At 42.2% G+C, this 26,296-nt stretch overlaps 1 protein-coding gene across 1 annotated transcript in view; it reads right to left on the reverse strand.

The window, feature by feature from the left end:
• The window catches only part of LOC147905905 (serine/threonine-protein phosphatase PP-X isozyme 2), a 32,298-nt gene extending 12,758 nt beyond the window's left edge, over nt 1-19,540 (reverse strand). The window contains exons 1-2 of the mRNA XM_087375371.1: nt 19,315-19,540; nt 13,909-14,061 (exon numbers count right to left, since the gene is read on the reverse strand). Coding sequence (XP_087231497.1) covers nt 13,909-14,061; nt 19,315-19,455 — 294 coding nt within the window. The 5' untranslated portion in view covers nt 19,456-19,540. The remainder of the gene's footprint in view (nt 1-13,908; nt 14,062-19,314) is intronic.
• Nucleotides 19,541-26,296: the final 6,756 nt, after the last annotated feature.

Below are 26,296 nucleotides of genomic sequence, written 5' to 3' on the forward strand. Positions count from 1 at the left end.
GTTTCTCCTCCAAATCTCAACGAGGAGATAATGCACATGATAGGCAGCAAGATCGGGTAAGGCCAGCTACCCATGGTGCTCCTACTTGGATCTGAGGAGATGGGATGTGAGAGAAGCCCAGGCTATAACAACAATTGCCTCCGACACTGAAGATAAAGTGGTAAGAAGGCCTATTTTAAAGTTACAATAACTTCCTCTCCGAGGGCTGATAATGACTGATATCAGAATCGTGCCTTTTAAAGCAAGCCTCTATCACCATTTCCGATAGCAAATTATTCAATATACCAGAAAACACTCCAGATATAGTTAGAGAAAGCCCTGATACCACTACGGATCCGGATTCCCCCGAGATTGAGTGACAAAGAAGAAAAAAGAGATGCTTTACTAACCACAGCGATGAGGAACACTGCCAAGGCTTGTATGTTCAGCTAACAATCCTCATCGATGGGAGGAAGAAGCATGGAACTGCTTCCACAAAGAGTGACGGAAGCAACTCCTCCCAATGAGGATGGTCTCCTACAGTAGAAAGAAGGAGATGGGGGAGGAGAGTACTGGAACCCCAAACTAGTGGAAGTTGATGCTCTATCAATATGACTTGGAGGGGTGACATAGACAATGGAGGAAGGCATGAACTTTGTTTATTCTCCACAGTCAGCTAAGTGTATAAAGGCATTACTCTCAACAAGCTAAAGTGGAGAACAATTTCACAACACCCTACCAAAAGGGGCCTACAAAAAGGGGGGCCTAAACTAGGCCTCCAAATAGGGCCTGAGAGGGGCTAGTATTGTGCGAGGGGTCCTCTGTTGGAATATGCATGGATTATCCAAGGTTGCTACTGCTAGGAGGATTTTTTCCTCGACAAATGGAGAGACTGTCCTTTCTTATCTGAGGTCCCTACAGGTTTGGGGGGGCACTTCTAGTCTTGATTCTGACTCTTTCATTTGAGTATAGGCATTACTCTCAACAAGCTAAGGTGGAGAAGGATTTCACAACACCCTACAAAAAGGGGGGCCTACAAACTGGGCCTCCAAAAAGGGACTATTGCTGTGCGAGGGGTCCTCTGTTTGAATATGCATGGATTATCCAAGGGAGAAGTTTACAAAATTTCTTAGAGTTTGGCAAGGTCCTTCAAAACAATACTATTCTTCTAGGCGACTTTAATATGGTAGAATCTCGTAGAGACAGATGGAACGGAATAGGAAACACTATAAGGGGCAAGAAATTGTCTTCGTGGAATCCTCTCAAAGATTCTATTGTGCTTATTGATATCTCTGCAGACATGTCCTTCGCTTGGACTAACAACCAATCTGGCCTTCTCCACAAAAAAGCAAGGATAGATAGGGCTTGCTTCTCAAGAGACATTGTAGATTCAATTTTATGCTACAAGAGCGGAGCTCTTATTTCTCTTCCCTTCTCTGACCATAAACCAATCCTGATTTCTATGGATAAAAGCCAGAGCAAGAGAAGAAATTCTTGGTTCAAAGCTAATCCATTTTTCTTTCGCTTACCATACGTGCAACAAAAGATAATCAGAATTTGGGAAAATTCTTTTGAGGCCACAGCCAGTGTCACCAAAAAATGGATCAGGGCTACAGAAAGAACGGGCATTTTTCTCAAAGCCATCAAAAAGTGGACAGATATTGCTAGGTCTGATAGACGCAAACGACTATGACATTGATGACAACTTTCAAAGTTTGAGCGCTATGAAAGAACATTGTGGTGGACAAAGATATACATGTCTAATGGCAAACAGCATTACTCATGTCAGGATAGACATGGAATTACAACCCTTAATGCGTCTCAAGAGAGTGGTTTTAGGTGGTATGTGACACTGCACATACTATCTAGGGACGCATCAAAATTCCAATAAATTGAGATTATCTAAATTGGGATTCTTACCTACACTAGGGAATAAATAGTTGCTATATGGGAGTATTCTTCTAAAGAAAAGAGTATGTTGTGCTTCGAGGGAGCAAAGAGAAACAAAAATAGGGTCACATGACTAATTTGCTTGAAGGCCAATTTTATGTAAAGCTGATCACTTTAGTTATGGCTTGAAGTTATGGTTTATAGATAAGTTAACCCAAGAGTCATTTGGGAATTCTATTAATGGACGTTCGTATGTGTTTACAACACTAAATGTTGTAAGCAAGTAAGATGAGTCTCTAATGCTAGAGACACCCTACTATAAATGCTTAATAGATTTACCTAGATCGTATATCTTGGTTGTATAAGATGCCAAGATGATTGATGTATATGCTAGCATAACATGAGTTGCATCATAACTGTAAAAACAAGAAGGGCCAATCTTCAGCCACATAGTTTGCTGAAGCACTTTCCTTGTTTGCATTTGATGCATTGAAATCTGAAGCTGTCATTGTAACTTCCTTATTTTGCTTTTCTTTCTCCAACATCTTCATGCACTCACTGATGTGGTGTCTAGGCCTCTTACAATAACGGCACTTCTTCTTCTTCTTTTGGGATGACCTGCATTATCTGAATTCTTCTTTGATGGCTGTGCCAAATCAGTCCTGGACTAATGGCCACCAAAATGGGGCTTGCTTTTGCCTTGTGCCCACAAGGCTTGATCTCCATCATGCACATCAAGAGACACGTTGAACTTTCTCCCACAAGGCTTGATCTCCATCATGCACATCAAGAGACACGTTGAACTTTCTTCTCTGTCCTCCTGCAAAAGCAGCCTCCCCTAGTTCTTGGAAAGTGGGTGGGAACGTTAGTACCCCTCATTGGCAGATTTAGAGAAGTGTGAAAAGACAAACAATACTCAGGTAAAGAGTCCAAAGTATTGGACACAACCTGACTATCAGGTACCACCTCATCAATATTCAGCAATTGTTCTCTAAGCGCTTGGATCTTATTCAAGTGATCTGACATTGAATCACTCTTCTGCATCTTGACACTATCAGCTGTCTTTTTCGAGTAAGAAACCCCAGCCTATCCCTTGGTATCCAAAGCTTGCTTGGATGCCCTAGAGGAAGGCCTTTTGCAATGAAAGAGAGGAGGGGGCAGATTGGACGAGGGAGAGATAGGAAGAGGGAGAAGGAGAGAGTAGTGTGGAAAGGGGGAAGAGGGAGAGGAAGAGAGAGATTGGGAGAGAAGGGAGAAGGAAAGAGAGAGATAGAGAGAGATGGGGAGAGTGTGTAGGGAGCACGTAGGAGGAAGGAGGTGGAAGAAGATAGGATTAGACGTCACATCAAAAAGTACATAGTAGGGAGTGGATGGAGACTTATATAGTCCCTCCACATTTCCACCTAAAGGACCTCTAACTTGGCCCTTTTTCCCCTTCATTACAACCATCCCTTTCCATAGAATTTTGCCCTCAAAATTTCACAGCATGGCTGTCCAAAAGTGCAGCAAACAGCAACTACTAATCAATCCAGTAGGAGAAAGGGGTGGTCCTGGACAATTCTTTCTGGCTGCCATGAGTTTTCACCCTCAAGGAGTCCCGACTCCCCGCCACTTGATAAGATACTCTACGTAGGCCTTGTTCCAGAGTACATGGTCTCTGAAATCCACAATGCGCTCTAGGAAATAGAGGATGTGGCCCTCTTCATCCATAGGTGGCAACTCTGGAAGAACATTGGCATGCTGTCCAACATGTGGTTTCAGAAAAGATACATGGAAAACATCATGGATCTTGATAAGATACTCTACATAGGCCTTATTCCAGAGTACATGGTCTCTGAAACCCACGATGCACTCTGGGAAATAGAGGATATGGCCCTCTTCACCCATAGGTGGCAACTCTGGAAGAACATTGGCATGCTGTCCAACATGTGGTTTCAGCAAAGATACATGGAAAACATCATGGATCTTGGAGGTACTGGGTAGCTCTAACTGATATGCTACCTCTCCAACCTTGCGGATGATCCTGTAAGGACCGTAATACCTATGAGCAAGCTTTGTGTTGGTATTATCTTTCAACGAGGCATAACGGTTCTTATGGAGACGCAAATGCACATAATCTCCCTCTTTCAAAGACAAATATCTCCAACATTCATCCACATATTTCTTCTGCGTGGCTTGGGCATCCTACATATTCCTTTTTGCCGATTGCAGAAGGGCATCCATCCTCTCCAAGTCATTTCGTGCTTGCTGATTTTTCACAGCCATGTCACCAATTGAAGAAGGCATCCTGACCTTGCATCTATACATTGCCTCCAATGGGCTCATGCCAATGGAGAGATGCTTGGTACTGCTGCAGTAAATTTCAGCAAGTGACAACCATTTATCCCAAGACTTATATGAGTATCATGACAAAAATGCCTCAAATATTCCTCCACCCATTTGTTCACCCTTTCTGACTGTCCATCAGTCTCAGGACGGTGAGCAGTGATAGGTGTGAGTAAAGTATCCACTGCTGTAAATATCTCCTGCCAAAAGTGACCCATAAACTTAGCATCTTTGTCACTGACAATTTCATGAGGGAAACCATGATGCTTAAAGACATGTTCAATGAATTGCCAAGCAACCTACGATGGTAAATACCAGGTCTTAGTGGGTATGAAATGGGCCTGTTTTGTCATTCTATCCACCACAACAAAGATGATGTCCCATCCCCTCTCTGTAGAATGCAATCCTGTTATGAAATCCATTGCTATGTGCGTCCATTTGCCCTCCGGAATGGGTTATGGCTGCAAGAGGCCTGCAAGTAACTTGCTGTCCACTTTATTCTGTTGGCAAGGCAAGCATTCAGCCACGTATTTAACCACATCTCTCCACATGCCTTCCCAAGTAAAGCTCTACTTGATTCTTTCATATGTTTTAGTCATGCCTGCATGTCTAGCCATGGGAGAGTAGTGCATTTCTTGCAAAACCAGCTGGCGGTATTTTGAGTCTGGCACTAAATAAATCCTGTCTTGGCACCACAACAGCCCATTATGCAATTTGAAATCCGAATGACCCTGACTAGAAGGCTTCTGCAAATCTGAAAATATGGGAGCTGCTTTAGAATTCTGCATATACTCTTCCTAAATGCAATGAATCCACTCCTGATATATGGTAGAGATAGCAAACAAATTGCAAGCCCACATCCTGGACAAGGCATCTACAATCACATTTTCCTTCCCTTTTCTGTACTCAATGTCAAAATCATAGGATTGGACTGCAGCCAACCACCTGTTCTGCTTATATGACAAATTTGGCTGGGTGAGAAAGAATCTGAGTGTCCTATGATTTGTTTTCACCTTAATTTTACTTCCATACAGATCATACAGATAGTGGTGCCATTTCTTGAAGGCATGCAAGATAGCCAGCATCTCCTAATCATAAACATGGAAATTTAGTTCTTTGCCATCAAACTTCCTGCTTTCAAAGGCTATTACCCCGTGTTCCTGCCTCAGAACAGCCCCCAATCCTTTGCCACTGGCATCTGCTCCACAATGAAATGACGTGAAAAATCAGGGCATACCAAGACAGCCGCATGAGTGAGAGCAAATTTCAGGTCTTCAAAGCATTGACCAAATGCTATCCATTTGCCACCTCTACTCTCAGGCTTCAGCGCATGATCAATCTCAGTAGCAATCAGTCCCACCTTCTGTAAGGTCTTAGAATTGATGAAACTATGAGTGCTACCACTGTCCACAAGCATGTGAACAGTCCTGTCATTAATTTGTCCTTTCAATCGGATAGTTACAGCACTTTTAGAGCCCATTAATGCATGAGAAGAAATAGCATAAATTGTTTGCTGCGCAACCCAAAAGATCTCCTCCTCGTCCACAAGAGCATTACCATTTGCATCCTCTCGTGCAAGAAAAGGCATAGCAACATGATGTTCCACATGAAAGACTTTAGGCCAACGGCCTCGCGTGTTACATGTGGGCTGAGTGTTATCAGATTGTATACCATGCATATTATGTTCTTAGCACCACCGGGATCAAAGGGGAAATCAGCCCCCTTCGTTGCTCCAACATTTGGAGCTTCTTCCACGATTTGTGCACCCTTTGAACCATCATGAGTGGCATCCAAAGTCTCAGAAGCATCCATCAAATCCTCATCATCCGATATCTCAATAATCATGCTGAGTTTTGCAGTACCACTGTTACGCATTTTGCAAACTTCCCGATGCTCAAGAGTCCACTTCTCACCACACTTAAAGCGTAAGTTTGCCCTCTTTCTACTGTCCATAATAGCCCTGGTGTGTTGTTTAAATTCTGATTTTTCAATCCCAACACTTGGCTTAGCTCTTGGCTTAGCATCAAATGACATGTATGGCTTAGCATATGGCATCTTGCTGCTTGTAGCTGTGGTAAACCTCGGAAATGGTGCTGCTGCTGATTTTCTTTCATTCCAATCAGTCACTTTAGGCTTCTTCTCAGCCTCATTTGCATTCCCATATCCGCTGCCCACTGTCATCTTATATTTACTGGCATATTTGGGCTCAAATACCTCTGCCAATTGGGCTGCATGCTCAATTGTTTGAGGGTTATGTGCCTTCACATCTGCAGCAAAAGAAGGACTTAACCCATGGATGAAACGCAGCAGCTTTCCCTTTTCAGATACATCCTGCACAAACAGGGAAAGCCTCCAAAAGCGCTGCAAGTACTCTTGGACTGTACCGGACTGCGACAAGGCATAAAATTCAGCACTGTGAGTTTGTCCTTGATATCCTTGGCTGCATAATTTTGCGTGTGTAACCTCCAGAAGTGCGGGCATCATCACGCTTGAGGTTCACATAATTAGAGAAGGACATCTCAAGTTTGATGGCCTCAAGTAGGGCCTTGTATGCATGCAAAGAATCATTGCCTGCGTCTGGCTATATGTGCTCGCTGGTGGGGCGAGAGGTTCATGAACCCCAAGCTGGGTCTCTCTACCAAATGCATCTCTCCGAAATGATGGCATACCAAAGGGCTGAGAAGAGGACTAACCTCTCTCCCAGGGAAGTGGGCTGCCATATAAACCAAAGCCAACTCCAAGCATACTCGCTGGTGCGGTGGAAGGAGCACTAACCGGATGAACACCAACGGGTTGGCCCAAAAGAGACAGCTCAACTTGCATAGATGCAGAAAGCCGTGAGCCAAAAGATGGCCTGACGTGGCACAAAAAATGCATCATCTAAGTCCAAATAATCCCCATGCCAGGGCACATGCAATGGTCTAGAAGATTGATGCACAGAGGCACGGCGGCATCTACCATAAAACTTCTGCGTGGAGCAAACAGAACATCCTAACTCTCTGAGTGATCCCCTTCTGATGCAGAAAGCTGAGCCAAAAGATGGCCTGACATCCTGCGTGAAGGTGCTCTGTGGCACAGAAAATGCATCATCTAAGTCCAGCTAATCCCCAGGCTGGGGTACATGCAATGGTCTAGAAGATTGATGCTCATAGGCACGGCGGCGTCTGCCATAAAACTTTTGCGTGGAGCAGACAAAACATCCTGACTGTCTGAGTGGCTCCCTTGCTGGGATGCGGGTTGCTTACCCTTACCTTGCATAGCAATGGCAGATGTGATATGCTGACCAATTTGTTGTCCCATCTGCGCAAGAGCGGTATCTTGCATAGCCATGGCTGTGGTAAGCTGCTGGCTGAACCCTTGTCCTATCTAGCGGAAAGCACCCTAGAGCATAGAGGAAAGGGCATCTAGAAACTGTGTTTGCGCTACCTTCGCTTCCCGAGATGCAGGAGAGAGAGGCTGAGTGGAAGGAACCTTTGTACCACCAGTGGATGCAACCACTGTGGCAGGCACTTGCTCATACTGAGTAGCCTCATCACTGTCATGCAATATGTCACGAGGATCACGCTTCGGTGGCATGGTGGCTGGCCTTGGAAAGAGAAGCTCGAATGTAGGCAAGGAGAAATGGATAGCAAAACCCTACATAATGAGCACCTCAGATAGTGTGTGGAAACACGAAAATGTCGATGGAGAGGCTCGGAAGAAAGGTCGTCAAAGAAGCTTCGAAATGGGGCTTGAATGAGCCACAATAGGACTATGAAGAGCCCCTAAAAGAGGTTGGAAATTTTTGAGTTTTTGCCTCTCTTTTTTTTTTAGGGGGGGGGTTTGGGGAGGTCCCTATGTCACCTAATACAGTTAATACACTAACCTAGGACTACTAAGACACTTAGGACTCTGAGTTGGTTGAATCTAACCTAACCACCACTTGGACTAACCCTAGTTAGCTTAACCCTACTAACCTAACCAACCCCAACTAACTAGACCTAACAGACTAACCCAAACCTAACAAATTGTACCTAACCTAACCCAATCCACTAACCTAGCCAACCTAAACCCCAACTAGTCTGAACCTTAGCAATTGCTAAGGTCTGCAGCGGCGCAACGCTGACGAAAGCACAGCGTCGACGAGCGCGACGTGGGCAGAGCAGGCGTGTCTTGGGCGGAGGAAGGCACGGCGATGGGATGGCAACAGGTTGAGTGATGGCGACGGGTCCCAGATACTGTTCTGACAACGAGTGCAAGAACTGGCAGCGGTTGTTCGTCGACACAACGAAACTGGTCAAGTACCGGTTCGATCGACGAGACTAGAAGGGAGCTGGCTTGGGTGTTTTGGTCCGGTCGACAAAACTGAATAGCCAGCTTTTGGTCAGGTACCAATTTCACATTGGGTATCAATTCCACTAGGTTTGGTTCGAACGGAATAGCTAGCTTTTGATTCGGTGGACGGGAAAGCCAAGAGGCTCTTCAAGGCAACAGACCAAGGTGCGCCAAGGCTAGGCGGTCAAGTAAGGCTTGGCAGGTTCCTCAAGCCAAGTCCCTTTCGTAGGCAGCAAGATCTTTGGCACAAGTTTGTGTCTTCCTAGTCAGCTGGTTCGTCAGGGCGGTAGATGCAGCATACGCATCCACGCAAGTGTTACCCCTAGGAAACGCTCTTGGTTCCAAAGTGTGCTAGATTGCGACTCGAAGTGAAGGTGGGGGGGGGGGGGGGCGCAGAAGCAAAGGTGCCAGAGTCGGAGCTCTGATACCAATGCAATGAAAGAGATAAGGGGGCAAATTGGAGGAGGGAGAGATAGGAAGAGGGAGAAGGAGAGAGTAGTGTGGAAAGGTGGAAGAGGGAGAGGAAGAGAGAGATTGGGAGAGAAGGGAGAAGAAAAGAGAGAGAGAGAGAGAGAGATGGGGAGAGAGTGTGTCGGGAGCACGTAGGAGGAAGGAGGTGGGAGTAGATAGGATTAGATGTCACATCAAAAAGCACATAGGGAGACTTATATTGTCCCTCCACATTTTCCACCTAAAGTAACTCTAACTTGGCCGTTTTCCCCTTCATTACACCTTTTGATGCAGAAGGTTCCCCTGCTTCTATAGTTACCGCCGGTAGAGTTTAAGTGTGTGGGTTTTAGCCCTAGTTTAGATTGCCCTAAGTTTTGTCACCTATCTCCTTTGAAGTTATATTGTGTGCATAATGAGTCGTATTACGTTGAGCATAGATGAGTCAGAACTCTCTTTTTCATTCTTGCAACTTCAGTTCATCGACTCTCACGTTTTGCTCTCTTCATGTTGTGATCTCTGTCCCCCATCTGCATCATATGGTATTGCTCTCCTAGACTTCCTTCCCCTCCACACTCCATTCCAAGCTTGGGTGTATGATTCTGAACCTAGAAAGTGGTCCCATTGATCTGTTTCTCTGCTGCTGCTGTTTTTATGCCTGGTCGAGGCCTTGTGAAGTATTTGCATAGTTTTCAGGCCCGTTATTAAGGTTTTGCCAACAACAGCCAGCTGCTACAAGGTTTTCAGATCTATTTTTAACCAACCACCAGCTGCTGTAGGGTTTTAAGACCCATTTTTAGGGTTTTTCCATCAGCTGTCTCCTCTAAAGGCTTGCAAGCCCCTTCTGAAGCACGCTTAGAGCTGTTACAATGCTGGACAATCATTTTGGTGCACCACTTTTGAAGCACTCTTGGAGCCGTTCCAGTGCTGGATGGCCCATTTTCTCAGATATCAAGTTGCTGTAGTGGAGAGAGCACTGTTTTAGAACAGGCCACCTTCAGTTGCCCATGAAGTATTTGCATAGTTTTCAGACCTATTATTAAGGTTTTGCCCTACAACGGCCAGCCGCTACAAGGTTTTCAGATCTATTTTTAACCAACCACCAGCTGCTGCAGGGTTTTCAGACCCATTTTTAGGGTTTTGTCATCAGCTGTCTCCTCTAAAGGCTTGCAAGCCCCTTTTGAAGCACGCTTAGAGCTGTTACATGCTGGACGATCATTTTAGGGCACCTCTTTTGAAGCACTCTTGGAGCCGTTGCAGTGCTGGATAGCCCATTTTCTCAGATATCGAGCTGCTGTTGTGGAGAGAGCACTGTTTTAGAACAGCCCACCTTCAGTCTGAGCATTCGTGCCCCTCCTTGAGGTTGCTGTAGTGCTGGACGACCTGTTTTTGGGCCTATTCACGTGAAATACGACCTGCTGTACCTGTTTTTTAACAGGCTGCACCTGTAGATCAGAATATTCAGCCTGCACATGCTGATGCACAGCAGCTTTGGATGCTCCCAATCAGGTCCAGGTTCAGCCTATCACACATGAGGATGTGCAGGACATCTTGGGCATTGTTAAATTCACGTACACGTTGTAAGAGAGGAGAGAGCTGCTTCACAGGAAGCTAGATGTGGCTGTTACAAACTTTGTAGGACAGCAAATTTACAGCCCCTAGGACAAGGTCTGGTACAAGAGGAGCAGGAGTAAATATGCTGACACAGCTTAGATGAGTGCATTGTGATGCAGCTGAACCTAATCGTTTTGAGGACGCTCAAGATAGTAAGCATCCACCCTTACTGTGATTTGTATCAGGTTTTCTTTCAGTCTCATAGACCCATCGGTCTTCCGAAGACTCTAATAAAATTTCTTTCTTTCTTTCTTTCTTTCTTCACTTGTGCTTATAAGCAGCATATCATCCACACAGAGGTTGACAATCAGCAAATCCTTCTTGTCCTTCTTGACAATAAAGAGTATTCTCAGCTGGACTATTTTGTAGACCTTGATCGGTCAAATATGTATGAATCTTCTCATACCAAGCCCGTGGGCTTGTTTGAGCCCATAAAGTGCCTTATGCTGCTTGCATACATATGTTCTTGAAAAGGCATCTGAAAACCAACAGGCTGACTTTGTGTATAGTTCTTCATGCAAGTCCCAATTGAGAATGGCTATTTGGATGTCCGACTGATGTACTTTCCACCCAAAATGAGCAGTCGCTGAAACCACATCCGATGGTGACGCTAGAAGGGAAGGCAAAGGTCTTATCATAATCTATCCCCTTTGCTGAGAATAGCCTTTGGCATCTAACCTTGCCTTGTACCTGTCAACAGTACCATCAGATTTTGTCTTGATCTCGTACACCCATTGAACCCCAAGAGCTTTCTTTCCTATGGGCAAATTTACCAGTTCCCATGTATTGTTTTCTTGTTGGATTCCAATTCTGACCTTGTGGCTCTCATCCCCCCGGATCATCCGTGAGAGCATGAGGATCTGCAGGCGCTCCACCCGTGTCCACTCTATCTCTGACATGTTAGGCCTCCAACAAGGGCTGCCATACATACCGGCTGGTCAAACCAAGGAGTCGAAGAGAAGAGCCTTGGTCCGGAGCCTTGGTCCGAGGGTCCTGAAAGTGGGAGTGGAAGCATTGTCTCTCTAGCCGAGCCAGTGAGGCGTATCCCCTGCTAAGTCTAGCCTGCATCGCTAGTCTCATCGTGAAAATTGGGCCGGAGAAGATGACCCCCAAGTAAGTGTATGAGGATACGATCTCAACTGGTGACCCACCGAAAGTAAAAGTAAACTGCTTCCGTTGCATGTTTGCTCGAGAGGTGTTAAAGATCATGACCTTGGTCTTGCCAAGGTTAACCTCCAAATCATGGGATAAACAAAAAGCCTGCAATGCATCCAGGTGTCACTGAAGCCCCTCGGGAGTGGACGACAAGAGTGCCACATCATCTGCATAAAGAAGAATCCTAATGATGATCCTAGCAAGTGAGCAACCGGTCCCTCCGAACGCCCCCATGAAAGTCTCAAGCTCATCGATGTAGAGGCCAAACAGGGTCGATGATAAGGGACAACCCTATTTGATCCCTATGGTACTCAAGATCTCATCTGTCCAACCTGCACCTGTCCGAACTCGGCCTGAGACTCTCTCATACAGTGCCATGACTGCCCAGATGATCTCCTGATCAAATCCCAGTGTCTGTAGGCGTGTGATGAGAAGAGCTCGAGGTACTGTGTCAAAGGCTTTGCGGAAATCCACAAAGCAGCAATATACCCTCTCCTTCCGTGATCTGGCCTCCTCAATGACACTCCTGAGTGTGAGTATGTGATCCATAGTCCCATCGTCTCGCCTGAAACCGGCCTGACCCTCTACTCTGAGCCCTCTCATCTCTGCGAACAAACTGACCGACGCATTCAATACAACTGCATAGATCTTGGACATCACATGTCCAATCATGATGGTCATGTAGTTACTCGGGTCCATGGGATCCCATGCCTTGTGGATGGGGGTGATGATGTTGAGTGTCCAAGTGCGGGGGAAGCCAAGGCAAACAACGTCATTGAATAGCTTTGCTAGGATCAGCGCTAACGTGTCAATCCCATATGCGATAAACTCAATGCATAGCCCCTCGTGATTCTTAGCTCGGCCATTGTGCAGTTTCAATGTTGCATCCTTGACTCCCCGTCTGGTGAACAACGTGCAAGTGGTGGGGCGAGGTGTGTATGAGATCTGGAGTGGGCTGGTGTGGGACATCATAAAGATGGTGTGCATACGTGTGCCAGACTCTCGCTCAACTCACTGCTGCTGGAAAGAGAGCCATAGTGATGTTAGGGTCACCAGCAACGACCCTAATTCTCGGGAACCCAGCAGCCTAAATTGCCGCTGCTGCAAAAGAAGGCAAACTAGGAAGCAGAGGAATCTCGGGGAGTGGTGACCAGCCCAAAGGAGGCTGGCTCAATGGCGGCCAAAAGCTGATGGTAAACCCGAGGAAGACTAAGAAATCTGAAAAACTAAAAGGTGACCTGTCTGTTCTCCTCCACTGAATCGAATCCCAATGAGAACAGAGAACGGAAAACAAACCTAGAGCCCAGTGTTAGAGGGCTGGCTTGAAGAACCACATCTGCAGCTCCAAAAGAGTCAAAGGCCATTTGGAAGAAACCACTCACCGGAAACGTGAGGAGAGGTCTGAGGGATGTATAACTCATTCTGAGAACAGGCAAGTTCTCACGGCCGCTGAAGATGGCGAAGGATTGAGTACAAATTCTGCATCTACTTTCAACTCTCCTGCATTTGTAGGACAAAGCCTCACTGCTACCCTTAACTCACCTAGCTATATTTTTCCAGAAAAATGAGAGTTGAACGTACCAGCGCCATCATCCCTGTTGGATGCGCATCCTCCCCTGGTCAAATGGGAAAGTTGCCGGAAAGAGACACCTGTTGAGGATCGATCTTTCCAGCCTCATTTCAGTACGAGAAGCCATGCACTTTTTGGAAATCTAAAAAGTAGAACATGAATTTGTCTCCCATATCTAGCCTTCTCTACAAAAGCTGTGAGAATGTGATCCAGAGTGGATGCATCTGAAACTTGCCTCGCCTGCCCACTGTGTTTAAGGTATCAAACAGCCTACTCTAATGGAATGTTGAACTCGATTCAAACCATGATTGGGAGGTTGCTCAAAAGAAAGGTGAGACTTTGTCCTTACAAATTCAAGCACACCATGCTTTTGCAATATTAATAGAATCTACACTTTCTTGAGGAAGAGGCCACTTGTCAAACAATATTGAGCCACATGAGCAACAAAAAATTCCTGAGGAAAAAAAAATATTGTTCCTTTACTTTTGTTCTTGAATTATGCGAAGCAACCACAAGAAAAAAATAAACAAGCAATAAAATGGTAATTATCATTCGCATGCTATGATTAAAAAACAAATCCAAGGAAGCAAAAAAAGCAAACAGATTGAAGATACCTTCAAAGCCAACAGCAACAGAAATGTTTCCACAGAATAGTAACCTCGATCAACAAAGTCACCCAAGAACAAATAGTTGGTTTGCGGACATTCCCCTCCTACTTTGAAAAGCTCCTTCATATCATAAAATTGGCCATGTATGTCACCACAAATCTGCAATCACATTGTATGCAATGTTACACACTTTTTTTAAAATAAAATCTTAGAACATTCATAAAAGAACAATTTTAGACAAATGTTAAGAGGGTAAAAAACACACAAAAGTTCAGAAGCATCCTCCACAATGAAGCCAAAGTTGCCTCTATATTCTTCCTTGACGAGGATAAAAGCTTGAGTGAATAAACTTGAATCATTAACTACACTTGACTGAAATGACGATTAAAAGCATTTTTTGCAATAAAACCAAGATACCTAAATAGCACCACATCAAGGTAGTTCTAACTTCTGGTACACGTACCTACAAAAATTTCCATACAGAACAATACAACACGTTCTGTAATGTACCATACGCATATGAGAGAGAAGTTTTAATATATATTTAAAGCGAGGTTGATTTTGTGGGTGTTTTGTAGTGGTGCATTTAAATGTTAAAAATAAATTTAAAACAAGGGGTGAGGTTTAATATGTCCGCCTTTCTTTAAATGTACACATGTAATTATAAAACATACCGCTTTAAATCGGTTTGGCACCTGTTTGTGTGCACTTACCACCTCCTCCCTTCTCATCCCATCTCAAGGCTAGTTGCTGCCCCTCCTTCAGAATCCTGGACAGAACCAAAATGGACCCTAGAAGACAAAGTAACTATCCTATCTCTCCTTCAAAAATTAGCAAGGTTCTACCACAATCTTCCACATAGACACTGAAACATACGCTTCTACGTCGATCTCATCAGTATCTCAATACCACCATCAAGAACTAGTAGAAAAACTCTCTAGATCCAGTTCATGCAGACAAACTCCCAAATAGTGAAATCATCAAGTTGAAGTTCTAAAAAGTGTCAAAATGTAAAAACAAAAATGAATTTAGCGTCTGAATCAATTCGCAATTTTCGGATTACTGCTTCTGGCAAATTGCAATCGCAGATTGGTGCCTTTGGTGAAATCACAATTTCAAACTGATGATTTTGGCAAATCGCAATTTGCCTAGAGCATGCAAATCCCTAAAAGTCTGATCCCAATTGATGGAGAGATTCTCAAACTATAGAAATTTCCTTGGCTGAAGCTGGAGCACCAACTAGAAAAACTGCCATTTGCAGTTGCAGGGCAGGAAAGAAACTACAAAAGAAAGCTGACACAGAGTGAATCTGGTAAAACACAAGGCAAGAGGCTGCCTACCTCTCTCTCCCTACCTCTCTCTCTCTCACACACAATGCCGCGGCAACAGCACTCTCTCGCTTATTGCAGATCTCTTACTCCCTTTTGTTCCGATTCCATCTTTGGAAGTAAGAGACAGACTTCAAGCTTGGCAACTTCAGTCTCTAAGTCCAGGATTATCCTCTCAGCCTTTGCATCTATTGACTTCCATACACGCTTATCGATTGATTTTACCTCCTCCATGGATTGCTCATCATGCAAATGCTCTTTGGCATCTGAATAAGTCTTTAACTTGGTGGAAAGGAAAATTGAAATTGATATGTAAGTTGAAAATGCCATTAAAACAGAGACTCTCTTTCTAGAGATGTATTGTTGGTATTTTTCCAGTGGGAGTGAAATTGGCTCAAAGACGGATTGCCTCTCCTCTTTGTCCAAGATGTCATCATACTCCTGAGAGTATTCAGCACTTATTGTGGTTTTGTTCAAATTCCAGAGAACTTCTGGACAAGATCTCCTATTTTTTCTCTCAGATTTCCAGCACATAGTTTCTTGAAGTTTTTCTGGATGTTTGGCAGATTATCAGCTTCTTTGTCACAGTATTCTCTTTTCTTTCATTGGATCACATACTGGGCTTTATGGACCCTCTGGCTTCAGCGAAATCATGCATTTCTGAATTCATCTCTTCAGCACCCTTATGAGTTCTCCCGGGCCTCATTGCGGCAGTCCTTATTCGATGCCTTGCATGAGGAAGATTTGGATGTTTCTTGCATTCAGCTTTTCTTTTATTGTTTATGATAGATAAGGGCATTGGCTCTTTTCCCGAGCACTGCCCTGTTGTAAAATGGATGTTTCATAATATAATGTTTTTAGTTTCACCAAAAAAAAAAGTGTGTGTGTGTGTGTGTGTGTGTGTGTGTGTGTGTTATCCTGCCGTATGTGTCTAATGCTCGTTGAATCTTCTGTAAAAAGATGCAAGACCCAAAAAAACGAGTGATATTGGAAGGAGTGGGCCGCTCCTTTACACATTGAACTTGCTTGGGGCCTCTGTGTGTGTGTGTGTGTGTGTGTGTGTGTGTGTGTGTGTGTGTGTGTGTGTGTGTAGTATCCTGCCGTATGTGTCTAATGCTCATTGAATCATTTGTAAAAAGATGCAAGACCCAAAAAAACGAGTGATATTGGAAGGAGTGGGCCGCTCCTTTACACATTGAACTTGCTTGGGGCCTACCCTTATCTACTATCACTTACAATATGTCCCAAATATTCTACCTCCCTTGCCATGAAGGTGTATTTGCTGGCTTTTGCAAACAGCTGGTGCTTTCTTAAAACCTCTAAAACTTCTTGAACATGATGAAGATGCTCCTCCCTTGTCTTGCTATATATCTATATATCATCAACACTGATTTGTATAGAAAAGAGTGAAGCACTTTATTATATCCTTTGCTTCTTCAATTCACCACACATTGGACTTTGTGCCATGTGGGATCCATGTGGGAAACATGAACGTTGCTGTAATTCTTCCCCACGGGGATCAAACAAGAAAACTTTGATGAAAGTCAAGAGGTAGATTTTCAACAATATCTTTTTGACAGTCCAAAAACTCTGATTCTTCATCAAGATCACGGCTGAGGGAATTCATACTCCTCCTCCTCCCATATCATATGATTTTACTCCCACCTTTTGCTTTGCAATGATTGTTATGGTCAGAAGTCCACTTCCCTCCACAATCAAAGCATAAACTTTCTTCCTTCTTTCCTCTATGAGGTTTGAAAAAGTTATTTGACCACCTTGCCTTGACAAGAATGAGTCTTTCCATCACCTCTAAGAGTCTTAGGAACTGTGTTAGAAATATCCACCTTAAAACTTTTCTGCCATAAACTTTTGAATATCTGGTCGAATTGGTAGACGAAGGTGGTACAAGGGAGGACCTTGAACCATTATGAGACACAACAAGCCTTTTACCAACATCATTATTTGGGAATTTGCAGAAGGGCTTGGACACAAATTGACCAAAACCAAGGCTTTTCTCTCTGCTATTGTACTTTGGCTCATAAAGCTCAGCCAATTGCATAGCCTTCTTCACAAAGGATGGCCTTTAGACTGGAGTAAGTCTTGTTTGAAGACCTCCCAAGGAGTGATAATGTAACTCTCGTCTTGCATATGGCTCCACCAAGTGTGGGCCATATCTTCAAGGTGCAGAACAGCAAACTGAACCTTCTATTTCTCTTTTGGAAAGAGTTGAAAGACAACTCCCATCTTACTGCTCCATTCCTCCAAATCATCCTTTGCATACTTATAACTATTTCATGTCTTATATCTCTTAGTGGTGCTAAGCTTGTCTATTGTGATTCGAACCTGTTCCTCCCTCCATACACTGATTACAAGACAAGTATTGCTGTAAGGATTGGATTTGCCTAAATCCTAATGGAAGCTTCACATACTCATCATATCTCTGCAGTTCAAGTGTGCATTACCTGGACAAGTGCAAGAGAAGTAGAAGCATAAGCTTTGTGGGATCAACCCTCAATTACTTGGCTGCCCAGCTTCATTGGAAACTCTACTTCACATTCGACAAGCTCTTCCAACTCATCAGCTCTAATTTGTAGACCTTCTCCTGAAGTCTTTATCCATATGTCTTCCTTTAGACATCCTCAAGTAGAGAGAGTGATAGGTAAATGAAGAGTGTATAGTCCAATAATAGAGAATCTCTCGTTTGATAACTCCAATTTGTAGACTTCCTACAAGTTGGTGAATTCTATAGAATAGAGGGGGCAACTGTAGTGCCAGAGGGACGAACGAAGGCGGAACTTCAAAATTCTCTCTCCTGGTTGATGCAACTACATGCATCATCAAAGGAGAACCATTTGAAGGAAACCTACACTTGTTGCCTGACCATCCCCTTTGCACATACGTCCCTTGGGTAGCCACATTAGTCAATTATAGCAATGGCAATGCATCCCAAGCCATGGGCACAATTGCTATTGTCATCATTATGCCATGTGGCAGCTAGCCCCACCAAACGAGCATTGCAATCGGCATGTATCATCCAAGAGGGAGACAAGGCAATTTGATTGTGTTATACATAAACGATCCCTCCACAGATGTATGGCATACTTTATAGTTCATGTGAATTTGAAACACATCTAAATGCAAGCGTAAGAAACAGATTAGGGGAAAAGCAGAAAAATGAGAGAAAGTTGGAACTGAAAGATTTTGCACATTCAATGCTGTCAACTCTCAAAGTAAGAAACCTGCAAAATACATATATTTCCATTGCTACTGCAAATCTAAGTGGTCAAGAATCAGGGCAGGTTAACGTTCCCTTAAAAATCCATTTCTTTCCTAATATACACAAGAGTAACCTCAACTACGTAATCAAACTCTGGTAGGTCCAGACTCCAAAACAATCCACTTTGACAACAAACCACCAATCAATGAGAATATGTCGCAATGGAGAGAGGGAAAACAACGGGTGAGGGTAGGGGAGACAACTTTTTTTAGGGCCACTACAGTTTCAATACATATCAGTCAGGGAGACACTGATGTATGGTATCGATGATAACCGGTTTGGACATCGTTCAAAAGACCCCGCACGTATATGGATATTGTAAGGAACATTTATTTAAAAATCCAATTTGAGGGATAACCTACAGATCCTTGAAGATGGATGACGTTTGGATGTTGTAAGGAACATTTATTTTTTAGGGATAACCTACAGATCGTTGAAGATGGATGATCTCTCCAATAGATAAGAACATGCTACGCCTCTAATTTGCTTGGACAGCAGCCCCTCTAAAAAATCACAACCCCGCAGCTTATCAAACCTCGAAGCTACATCAGATGCAGGACATCGTAGCGACCAGTGCTCACTAAAAGAGGTTGCTTTATTCCAATCACTTAAGCGAAATGTTAGCCCTGATATGACAAAATGCGTTTATTTTTAAAAAGACTTGCAATCACCAAGCCGAAGCGGATCAAATAATCAAAACGCTATGGTGGGATGGGGAGGATAGCCATTCTATGATGCTCAGGACGCCAAATCGGGAGCCTGGGATGGCGAAATCCGACCCAAAAAAAACTTTCTCAGAAGGGGTACCGTGACGGGAGCGTCGACGCGCTGAACGTTGCTCTCTTCGACGAGAATCTCCATGGCCTTGAGGCAGAGGGCCTTGACCTCGGACTCCTTGAGAGGCTCGCATCGCTTGAGCTGTTCGATTTGGCGGTCGAGGTCGGACATGGCCGAGAGCCAGGTCGCCAAAATTCACTCGTTGAAAGAAGAAGAAAATGATGACGACGATTTTAAGTACCCATTTCTCCCTCTCTTTTACTCTCCCAATAACCTCCATCGGTCATTAATAACCATACTTTATTCTTCTTCTTCAATAGGGCCCCAATAAACGCATATCAGATTGAATGACCTCCATCTATGGGGGTCCTTCACAATAGCACACCCTTGAGGGTGGTTAAGACGCCTCCCTCAGTGGTTGAACGTGTGGGGTGCGCATTTGTTCAATTTTAGGGCGGTTGAAGAATAGATGATGGTGATAATGTTAAATGGCCCTTTCAAAAAGGGGAAAACTTAGGGGTGAATTTTAGCCCAACGGTAAATTTAAAGGCTTCTCCAAGTAATATTTAGAGCTTCAAATTTGATAAATCTGCCCAAAAATACACATTGGGTAATATTTAGAGCCTCAAATTTGGTAAATACACTCAAAAAATGGTAGTAGGGCTAATATTTGTAACTCTACATGGGGAAAGATCCTCCCATTGAACTACACTTCCATAAGTATGTTCCCCCTTATTGTTTACCCTATTTTTAAACGTATATGTATATAACATGAGTAGAAAAGTAAAATTACAAGGCTTTGAGCTTCAACCATTAATGTACAGGCAAGGTGAAAAATAGGGGATATTTAAAGGGCATATGCTAAGGTAAGGGGTCTACCACATCTAAGGATTACACTATTTTGTATAGACTAACTGAAGTATCTCTCCAAGATCATAGTTCCGTTGACCAAGGCATTGAAAGTTTGTGGGTTTAACTCCAATCAGCCTATCTCTTGGAATGAAGATTTGAACAAGGCTTTTGACACATTAAAACTCCGTGTCAAGGAAGCACTTGTTCTTGCACTACCTGATCCTACCTCGCCTTATGTTTTAGAGGCCGATGCGAGTGATTATGCGATTGGGACAGCATTATTCCAAGAGGGTAGACCTGTAGCTTTTGAGAGTAAAAAGCTGGATGACACTCAATACCATTGGCCCATGATGTTGTAGTGTATGCTCTCAAGGTTTGGAAACACTACCTTTATGGCTCTAAGTTGTTATAGGTACCAAACTTGGGAGGCCTGTTTCAAACAATAGAGTGTGCCTTCTTCAGTCTACTTGGTTTGAAATCCCTATGGCTACTCCACCCTAAGTGCTAGTTCTTAAGCATTCACTCAAGTGGGAAGCTAAAGGTGCCTAGTTCAACAGAACAGAACAAACCGTAGACTTCCTTCTCCAAGTCACTATTGAGAAAAGCACACTTTACAACCATCTAATAAATGGGCCACTTATAGTCGACAGCCAATGCAAGCACAGTCCAAATAGTTTCCGTGCAAGTTGTCAGAGCAAAGTTCTCATCATAATCAAGCCCTTCTCACTCTGAATATCATTGGTCGTCTTACTTTATACTCGTCATCAAGAGTACCATGTGACTTATACTTAGCTTTGTAGATCCGCTTGGTTCCAATAAACCTTTCATTTGCTTGGTTTGGGCGCTAGATCCCACGAGTGATTCTTTTCAATGGAAGTCACCTCAATCTCCATTGCTTCTTGCCACTTAGGAACATCCTTTGCTTCTTCGAAGATTTTATGCTCGTGAATATCTTGATTTGATCCATTACCATGTAGTTCAATGTTAGAGCTCAGGGTCCTTCGGGACCTTCTCTATCTATTTGAACTCTCTTCATGAAAATCTGTCACCTTGAAGTCCTCTTGGGTTTTCATGTACCGACATTTCGCTAAGTATTTGACTAATGGTGAATTGGTTTATTGAGTACAGGAAATAACATGGATGGATGGGAGCAAACATGCTCAAAGGAATAAAGGCTAAATGCCATGGTTTTATGCTAGTGCTATGAAATGTATTAAATGGCCAAGGGTCATTACATTTTTTATAAGGAAGAGTGCTTAAAAGCCTTCCCACTTTTGGCATGTAATTTTAGATGAGATTGTGAGTAAAGGAGAGATAAAGAGAAAAGTATGGTAAAAGGATGCTCAAGAGAAAAGTATGGAAAAGGGATGTTCAAGAGATGAATACGTATCTTTGTATCAATGGCTCATCCTCTTATTTCAATATTATAAATACTCTTGGTGTGGGATCACGAGCCACACACCTCAAGGGGGGAGATTGTACCCAGTGATTGCCTCTTGTCTTTTCATGAGTTCTCGTGCATATTCAACTTTTGATGCTATTGTATGTGTTAGAATTGTAATTCGCGTTTCAGTGGTATCAAAGCACTTGCTACACTCCACGAGGACCTAAATTTAGAAATTCTTCTCCAAAGAAGTGGGGGGAAGAGAGCTCAAGCAGTCGTCATCTTAGATTGCAAATGAAGCTTCAAATGGTACTTGGGAGAGTGATAATGTGAGCTTTAATTTTTTCGCCCCTTACCTTTTTAGTAAAGTCGTTCCTTTTGAAGAAGAAACAGAGAATTTCTTCTCTGTTTATGATCGCCACGCGATGGGTTGCCTCTCCCTCTCATACCTCTCTATTCAATCCTTATCTCTCTACTTCAATGCATATGCCCTCCAAGCTTCTCCAATCGATAGAAAACAATCAGCCGAGAAAAAAAATCAGCAAGTAACTCTTCGTGCGACGAACATCCACGCGCAAGAAAGAGAAGAAGAGGCCATGAAATTTCCTCGAAATTTCGGCGACAGAATCTCTTGTGGAGTTGGCTTTGGGGTTTTCAGGGCCTTTGAATCCAATTCCCCGGTTCGTTCAGGCTAAGATTGACCACATAAGCGAGTCCAAACGCACTTATCAGAGGGAAGAACGTGAAAGAAGATGATAAGTGCAGTTTTTTAGTGATAAGAGAGTGAGATCTTATTTGATAAGTTATCAAACCCTCAACAACTTATCAAAGTTCTCTACTCCTCTTCTACGCCTCTTATTTATGCATTATTTCCCTCATAACTCCAGCAAATGGATAGCTTTCTCCAAGCTAATTTTTGGAAGCTCTTCTACTCCAACAACTTCATATTCGGCAACATCTAGAATCTGTAAAGCTCTTGTCACTAAGCATCAAAAAGGTTCTCTCACATATTGATAGCATCGTAAAGTTGGTATTGCGGATCTTAGCGAAGACGATTTGCAATGCTAGTGGACATTCTCAACTTGGGTTGCGAGAGCACAAGAGATAAGTATAACGATTGAGTAAATTTTATTTTATTGAGTGTGTAAAAGAGTTTATTTGTATTGACAAAATCTCCCACCATCTCCAACAATTCAAGAGCAAATTAATGAACTTCACCTTCAACTTTTGCAAGCCAAAGATCATCGAGAGAAATTAGAGAAAGAGCTTGAGAAAACTAAGAATAAGAAAAGAAAGAGACATGCAAGAGATGAGAGTACTTCAGGATCCGATTCTGAGGGAGTGATTCGTAGAGCGATTAAATCTGCATTAAGAGAAAAGAAGGAAAATAAAATTAGTGGGAAATTTTTTACTTTTCAAAAATATGATAGGAAGAAAGATGCAAAATTGTTTTAGCATGGAGTAGTCAGCATGATGATTATTTCCAAGGTGAAAGGTTTCCAGAAAAAGACAAAATTAAATGTGCAGTTAATCATCTTATTGACAATGCAGCACTATGGTGGAATGTGGTCAAAAACAGTAAAAGACAACCAACTACTTGGAAGGAATTGAAGAAAAGATTGAAGAAAGACTTTCTTCCAACACAATTAAAGTCAAAAGTCCATCAACAATGGGATAGTTTGCATCAATTTGATAAAGAGACTGTTGCTTTATTGAGAGATTCTGGCAATCTCTCATTCAACTTCAAGCCATAGATAGGATTTCTGAGAAAGAACAAAAGAGGAAACACGTATCTGGTCTTAGGGCTAAAATAAAAGCCGAGATCAACATGTTTAATCCTCATTCCTTGAGTTCGGCTATATCACTTGCTACAAATTGTGAAAGAAATAATGGGATTCCCAAGGATGGAGAAAAGAATAAACCTTTTGTTCCTTTTCAAAAGAGGGACAAGAAGTTTAAGTTCATACTGTATTCTCATTTTACTCGTGACAAATTAAAAGAAGAAAAGAAGACCGACTTGAAGAAGGGAACTTGTTTCAACTGTCACAAAGAGGGACATTATGCAAATAATTGTCTAGAAAAGAAGAAGACACCAACCGCAAAGATTAACGTATTCGATGAAGTCAAGCAAGAGGGTAACACTTTTGACTCAAGTAAATCAAGTAAGTTTTCTCCTTATGCCTTGTTAAAAATGAAAGGAAAAATAAATGGGAAAGAAATTGTTATTCTACATGATGATGGAAGTACACACGATTTCATTTCTGAATGATTAGTAAAAGCAATGAATCTTAAAGTTTCACCAACACATTATAAGGTTAAAGCTGCTTTTACTGGAACTAGATATAATTGTTTGAATGAAGTGAAACATTTAGAACTCACGATTGATCCATACAAAGAGAAGAGAGATTTCTTAGTGGCTCCTCTAAGAGGAAAAGATATAATTTTGGGAATGCCATGGTGAAATCAATTTAATCCTAATGTTGACTATAACACTCACCAAATGTGGATCACATATAATGATAGAAGAATTTGTTTAAAGAGACAAATAAAGAATGAAATGAATCCTTTGTTGAATCACACACAAGCAAAAAGGGCTTTTAGAAAATGTGAAAAATCATTTTTGGTTTTGGTTACTTCGATTACGACCGCACAAATTAAATCGAATGATGATTTCAAGGATTTTATCTCGCAATTTTCGAATTGTTTCTTGGATGAATTACCCCCAAGTTTACCCAACTCTAGACCTGAAGATCATCGCATAGAAATTTTACCTGGAAATTCACCTCCTTGTAGAGCTCCATATTGAGTAAACATCTTAGAACGAAAAGAGATTCAAAGACAAATAGAAAAATTGCTGGAAAGGAAGTTGATTATACCAAGTAGCTCCCCTTAAAGGTGCTCTAGTCCTTTTGGTGAAAAAGAAAAATGGCACATTTAGGATGTGTGTGGACAATAGAGCACTTAATAAACTCACTATCAAGAATCGGTATCCAATTCTAAGAGTAGATGATTTACTTGACAAGTTAAGAGGAGCTAAAGTTTTTAGCAAGATTGATCTTAAATATGGTTATCATTGAGTTAGAATGATGGAAGAATATGTTTACAAAACAGCTTTTAGAACGCAAACGGGTCATTACGAGTTTTTGGTTATGCCATTTGGTTTGACCAATGCTCCAGCTACTTTTAGTAGAATGATGAACTGAATCTTTCTAAAGCATCAAGACTGTGTAGTGGTGTTCTTTGATGACATATTGATTTTTAGCAAGAATACTGAAGATCACAAGGAACATTTGAAATTGACTTTTTCTCTTTTAAAAGAAAATCAATTGTACGTCAATCATGAGAAGAGTCTATCCTTTCAAGATCGTATTGAATATTTGGGTCATATCGTTTCAAGTCAAGGTATTCAAGTAGACCCAAAGAAAGTGGAATGTATTGAAACATGGCCAAAGCCTAAAGATATACATGAGCTAACATCAATTTAGGCTTATGTAGTTACTATAGGAAATTTGTTAAGAACTTTGCTCTCTTAGCAAATCCGCTAGCCTATCTCCTAAAGAAAACTACAAAGTTCATTTGGACTTCAAGCCATGATAAATCATTTCAAGCTTTTAAAAAAGCTTTAGTTAAATCCCTAGTACTTCAGTTACCAGACTTCACACGACCCTTCTTTGTTGTCGTAATTGATGCAAGTGGAACTAGGATTGGAGCTGTGCTTATGCAAGACAATCGTCCTATAGCATTTGAAAGTAGAAAGCTTAAGCCAGCAGAATTCAATTATAGTACCTATAACAAAGAATTGATGGGAGTGGTGCATGCCCTAAGAATTTGGAAGCATTATTTAATGGGCTTAGAATTCTTGATCAAGACTTATCAACAAAGCATTAAACATATTTTGATGCAACCATTGATTTCAGACAAACATATCAAATGGGATTCTTTTATTCAAAGTTTTCCAGCCAATAATTCGATATTAGCCCGAGAAAGAAAATATGGTTGTAGATGCATTAAGTTGAAGACCACAAATCAATAACATTTCAGTGATTGAAATACAACCATTCAAGGCAATGAAAATTTCTTATCAAAATGACTTTGACTTCTCTAATATATGGACTAAGCTTGAACAAAACAATTAGAGTCCTATATCTAACTATCCAGTTAATGATGGATATCTCTTTTATGAGAAAAGACTTTGCATCACCAAACCATTTAGATTACAAGTTATCGAGGAAATTCATCAACCTCCTTATGTAGGACATCGAGGAGTGATTGCTACTTATCAAAGTATTGTTAAGGAATTTCATTGGCCTTTGATGAAGAAAGATATTTCTAAGTATGTCGCTAAGTATTTGATTTGTCAGAAGATTAAAAGTTTTAAAGGAAAAACACCAGGACTATTAATGCCTTTGCCTATTCCTTCACAATCATGGGAACAAATATCCATGGATTTTATTACTAGATTTTCCTTGACTTTTAATCAAAATAACATGATCTGGATCTGATCTGGACCATCGTGGATCGCTTCAGCATGAAAGCATAGTTCTTGCCTTACAAATAGACATTGTCTACACCATAAGCCGCATACATGTATTTGAAATATGTTTTTCCACATCATGGTTTACCAAAAATTATAGTATCAGATCGAGATTCCAAGTTTTGTAATGCCTTTTGGAGGACTTTATTTGAAAATCTTGACACTAAAGTGGATTTTACTTTAGCTTTCCATCCTGAGGCAAATGGACAAACAGAAGTAACCAATAATACTATCTTGGATAT

The sequence above is a fragment of the Dipteris shenzhenensis genome, chromosome 1, assembly GCF_047967505.1.
Source record: "Dipteris shenzhenensis isolate YYH24624 ecotype China chromosome 1, Dip_SZ_1.0, whole genome shotgun sequence".
Classification (NCBI taxonomy): domain Eukaryota; kingdom Viridiplantae; phylum Streptophyta; class Polypodiopsida; order Gleicheniales; family Dipteridaceae; genus Dipteris; species Dipteris shenzhenensis.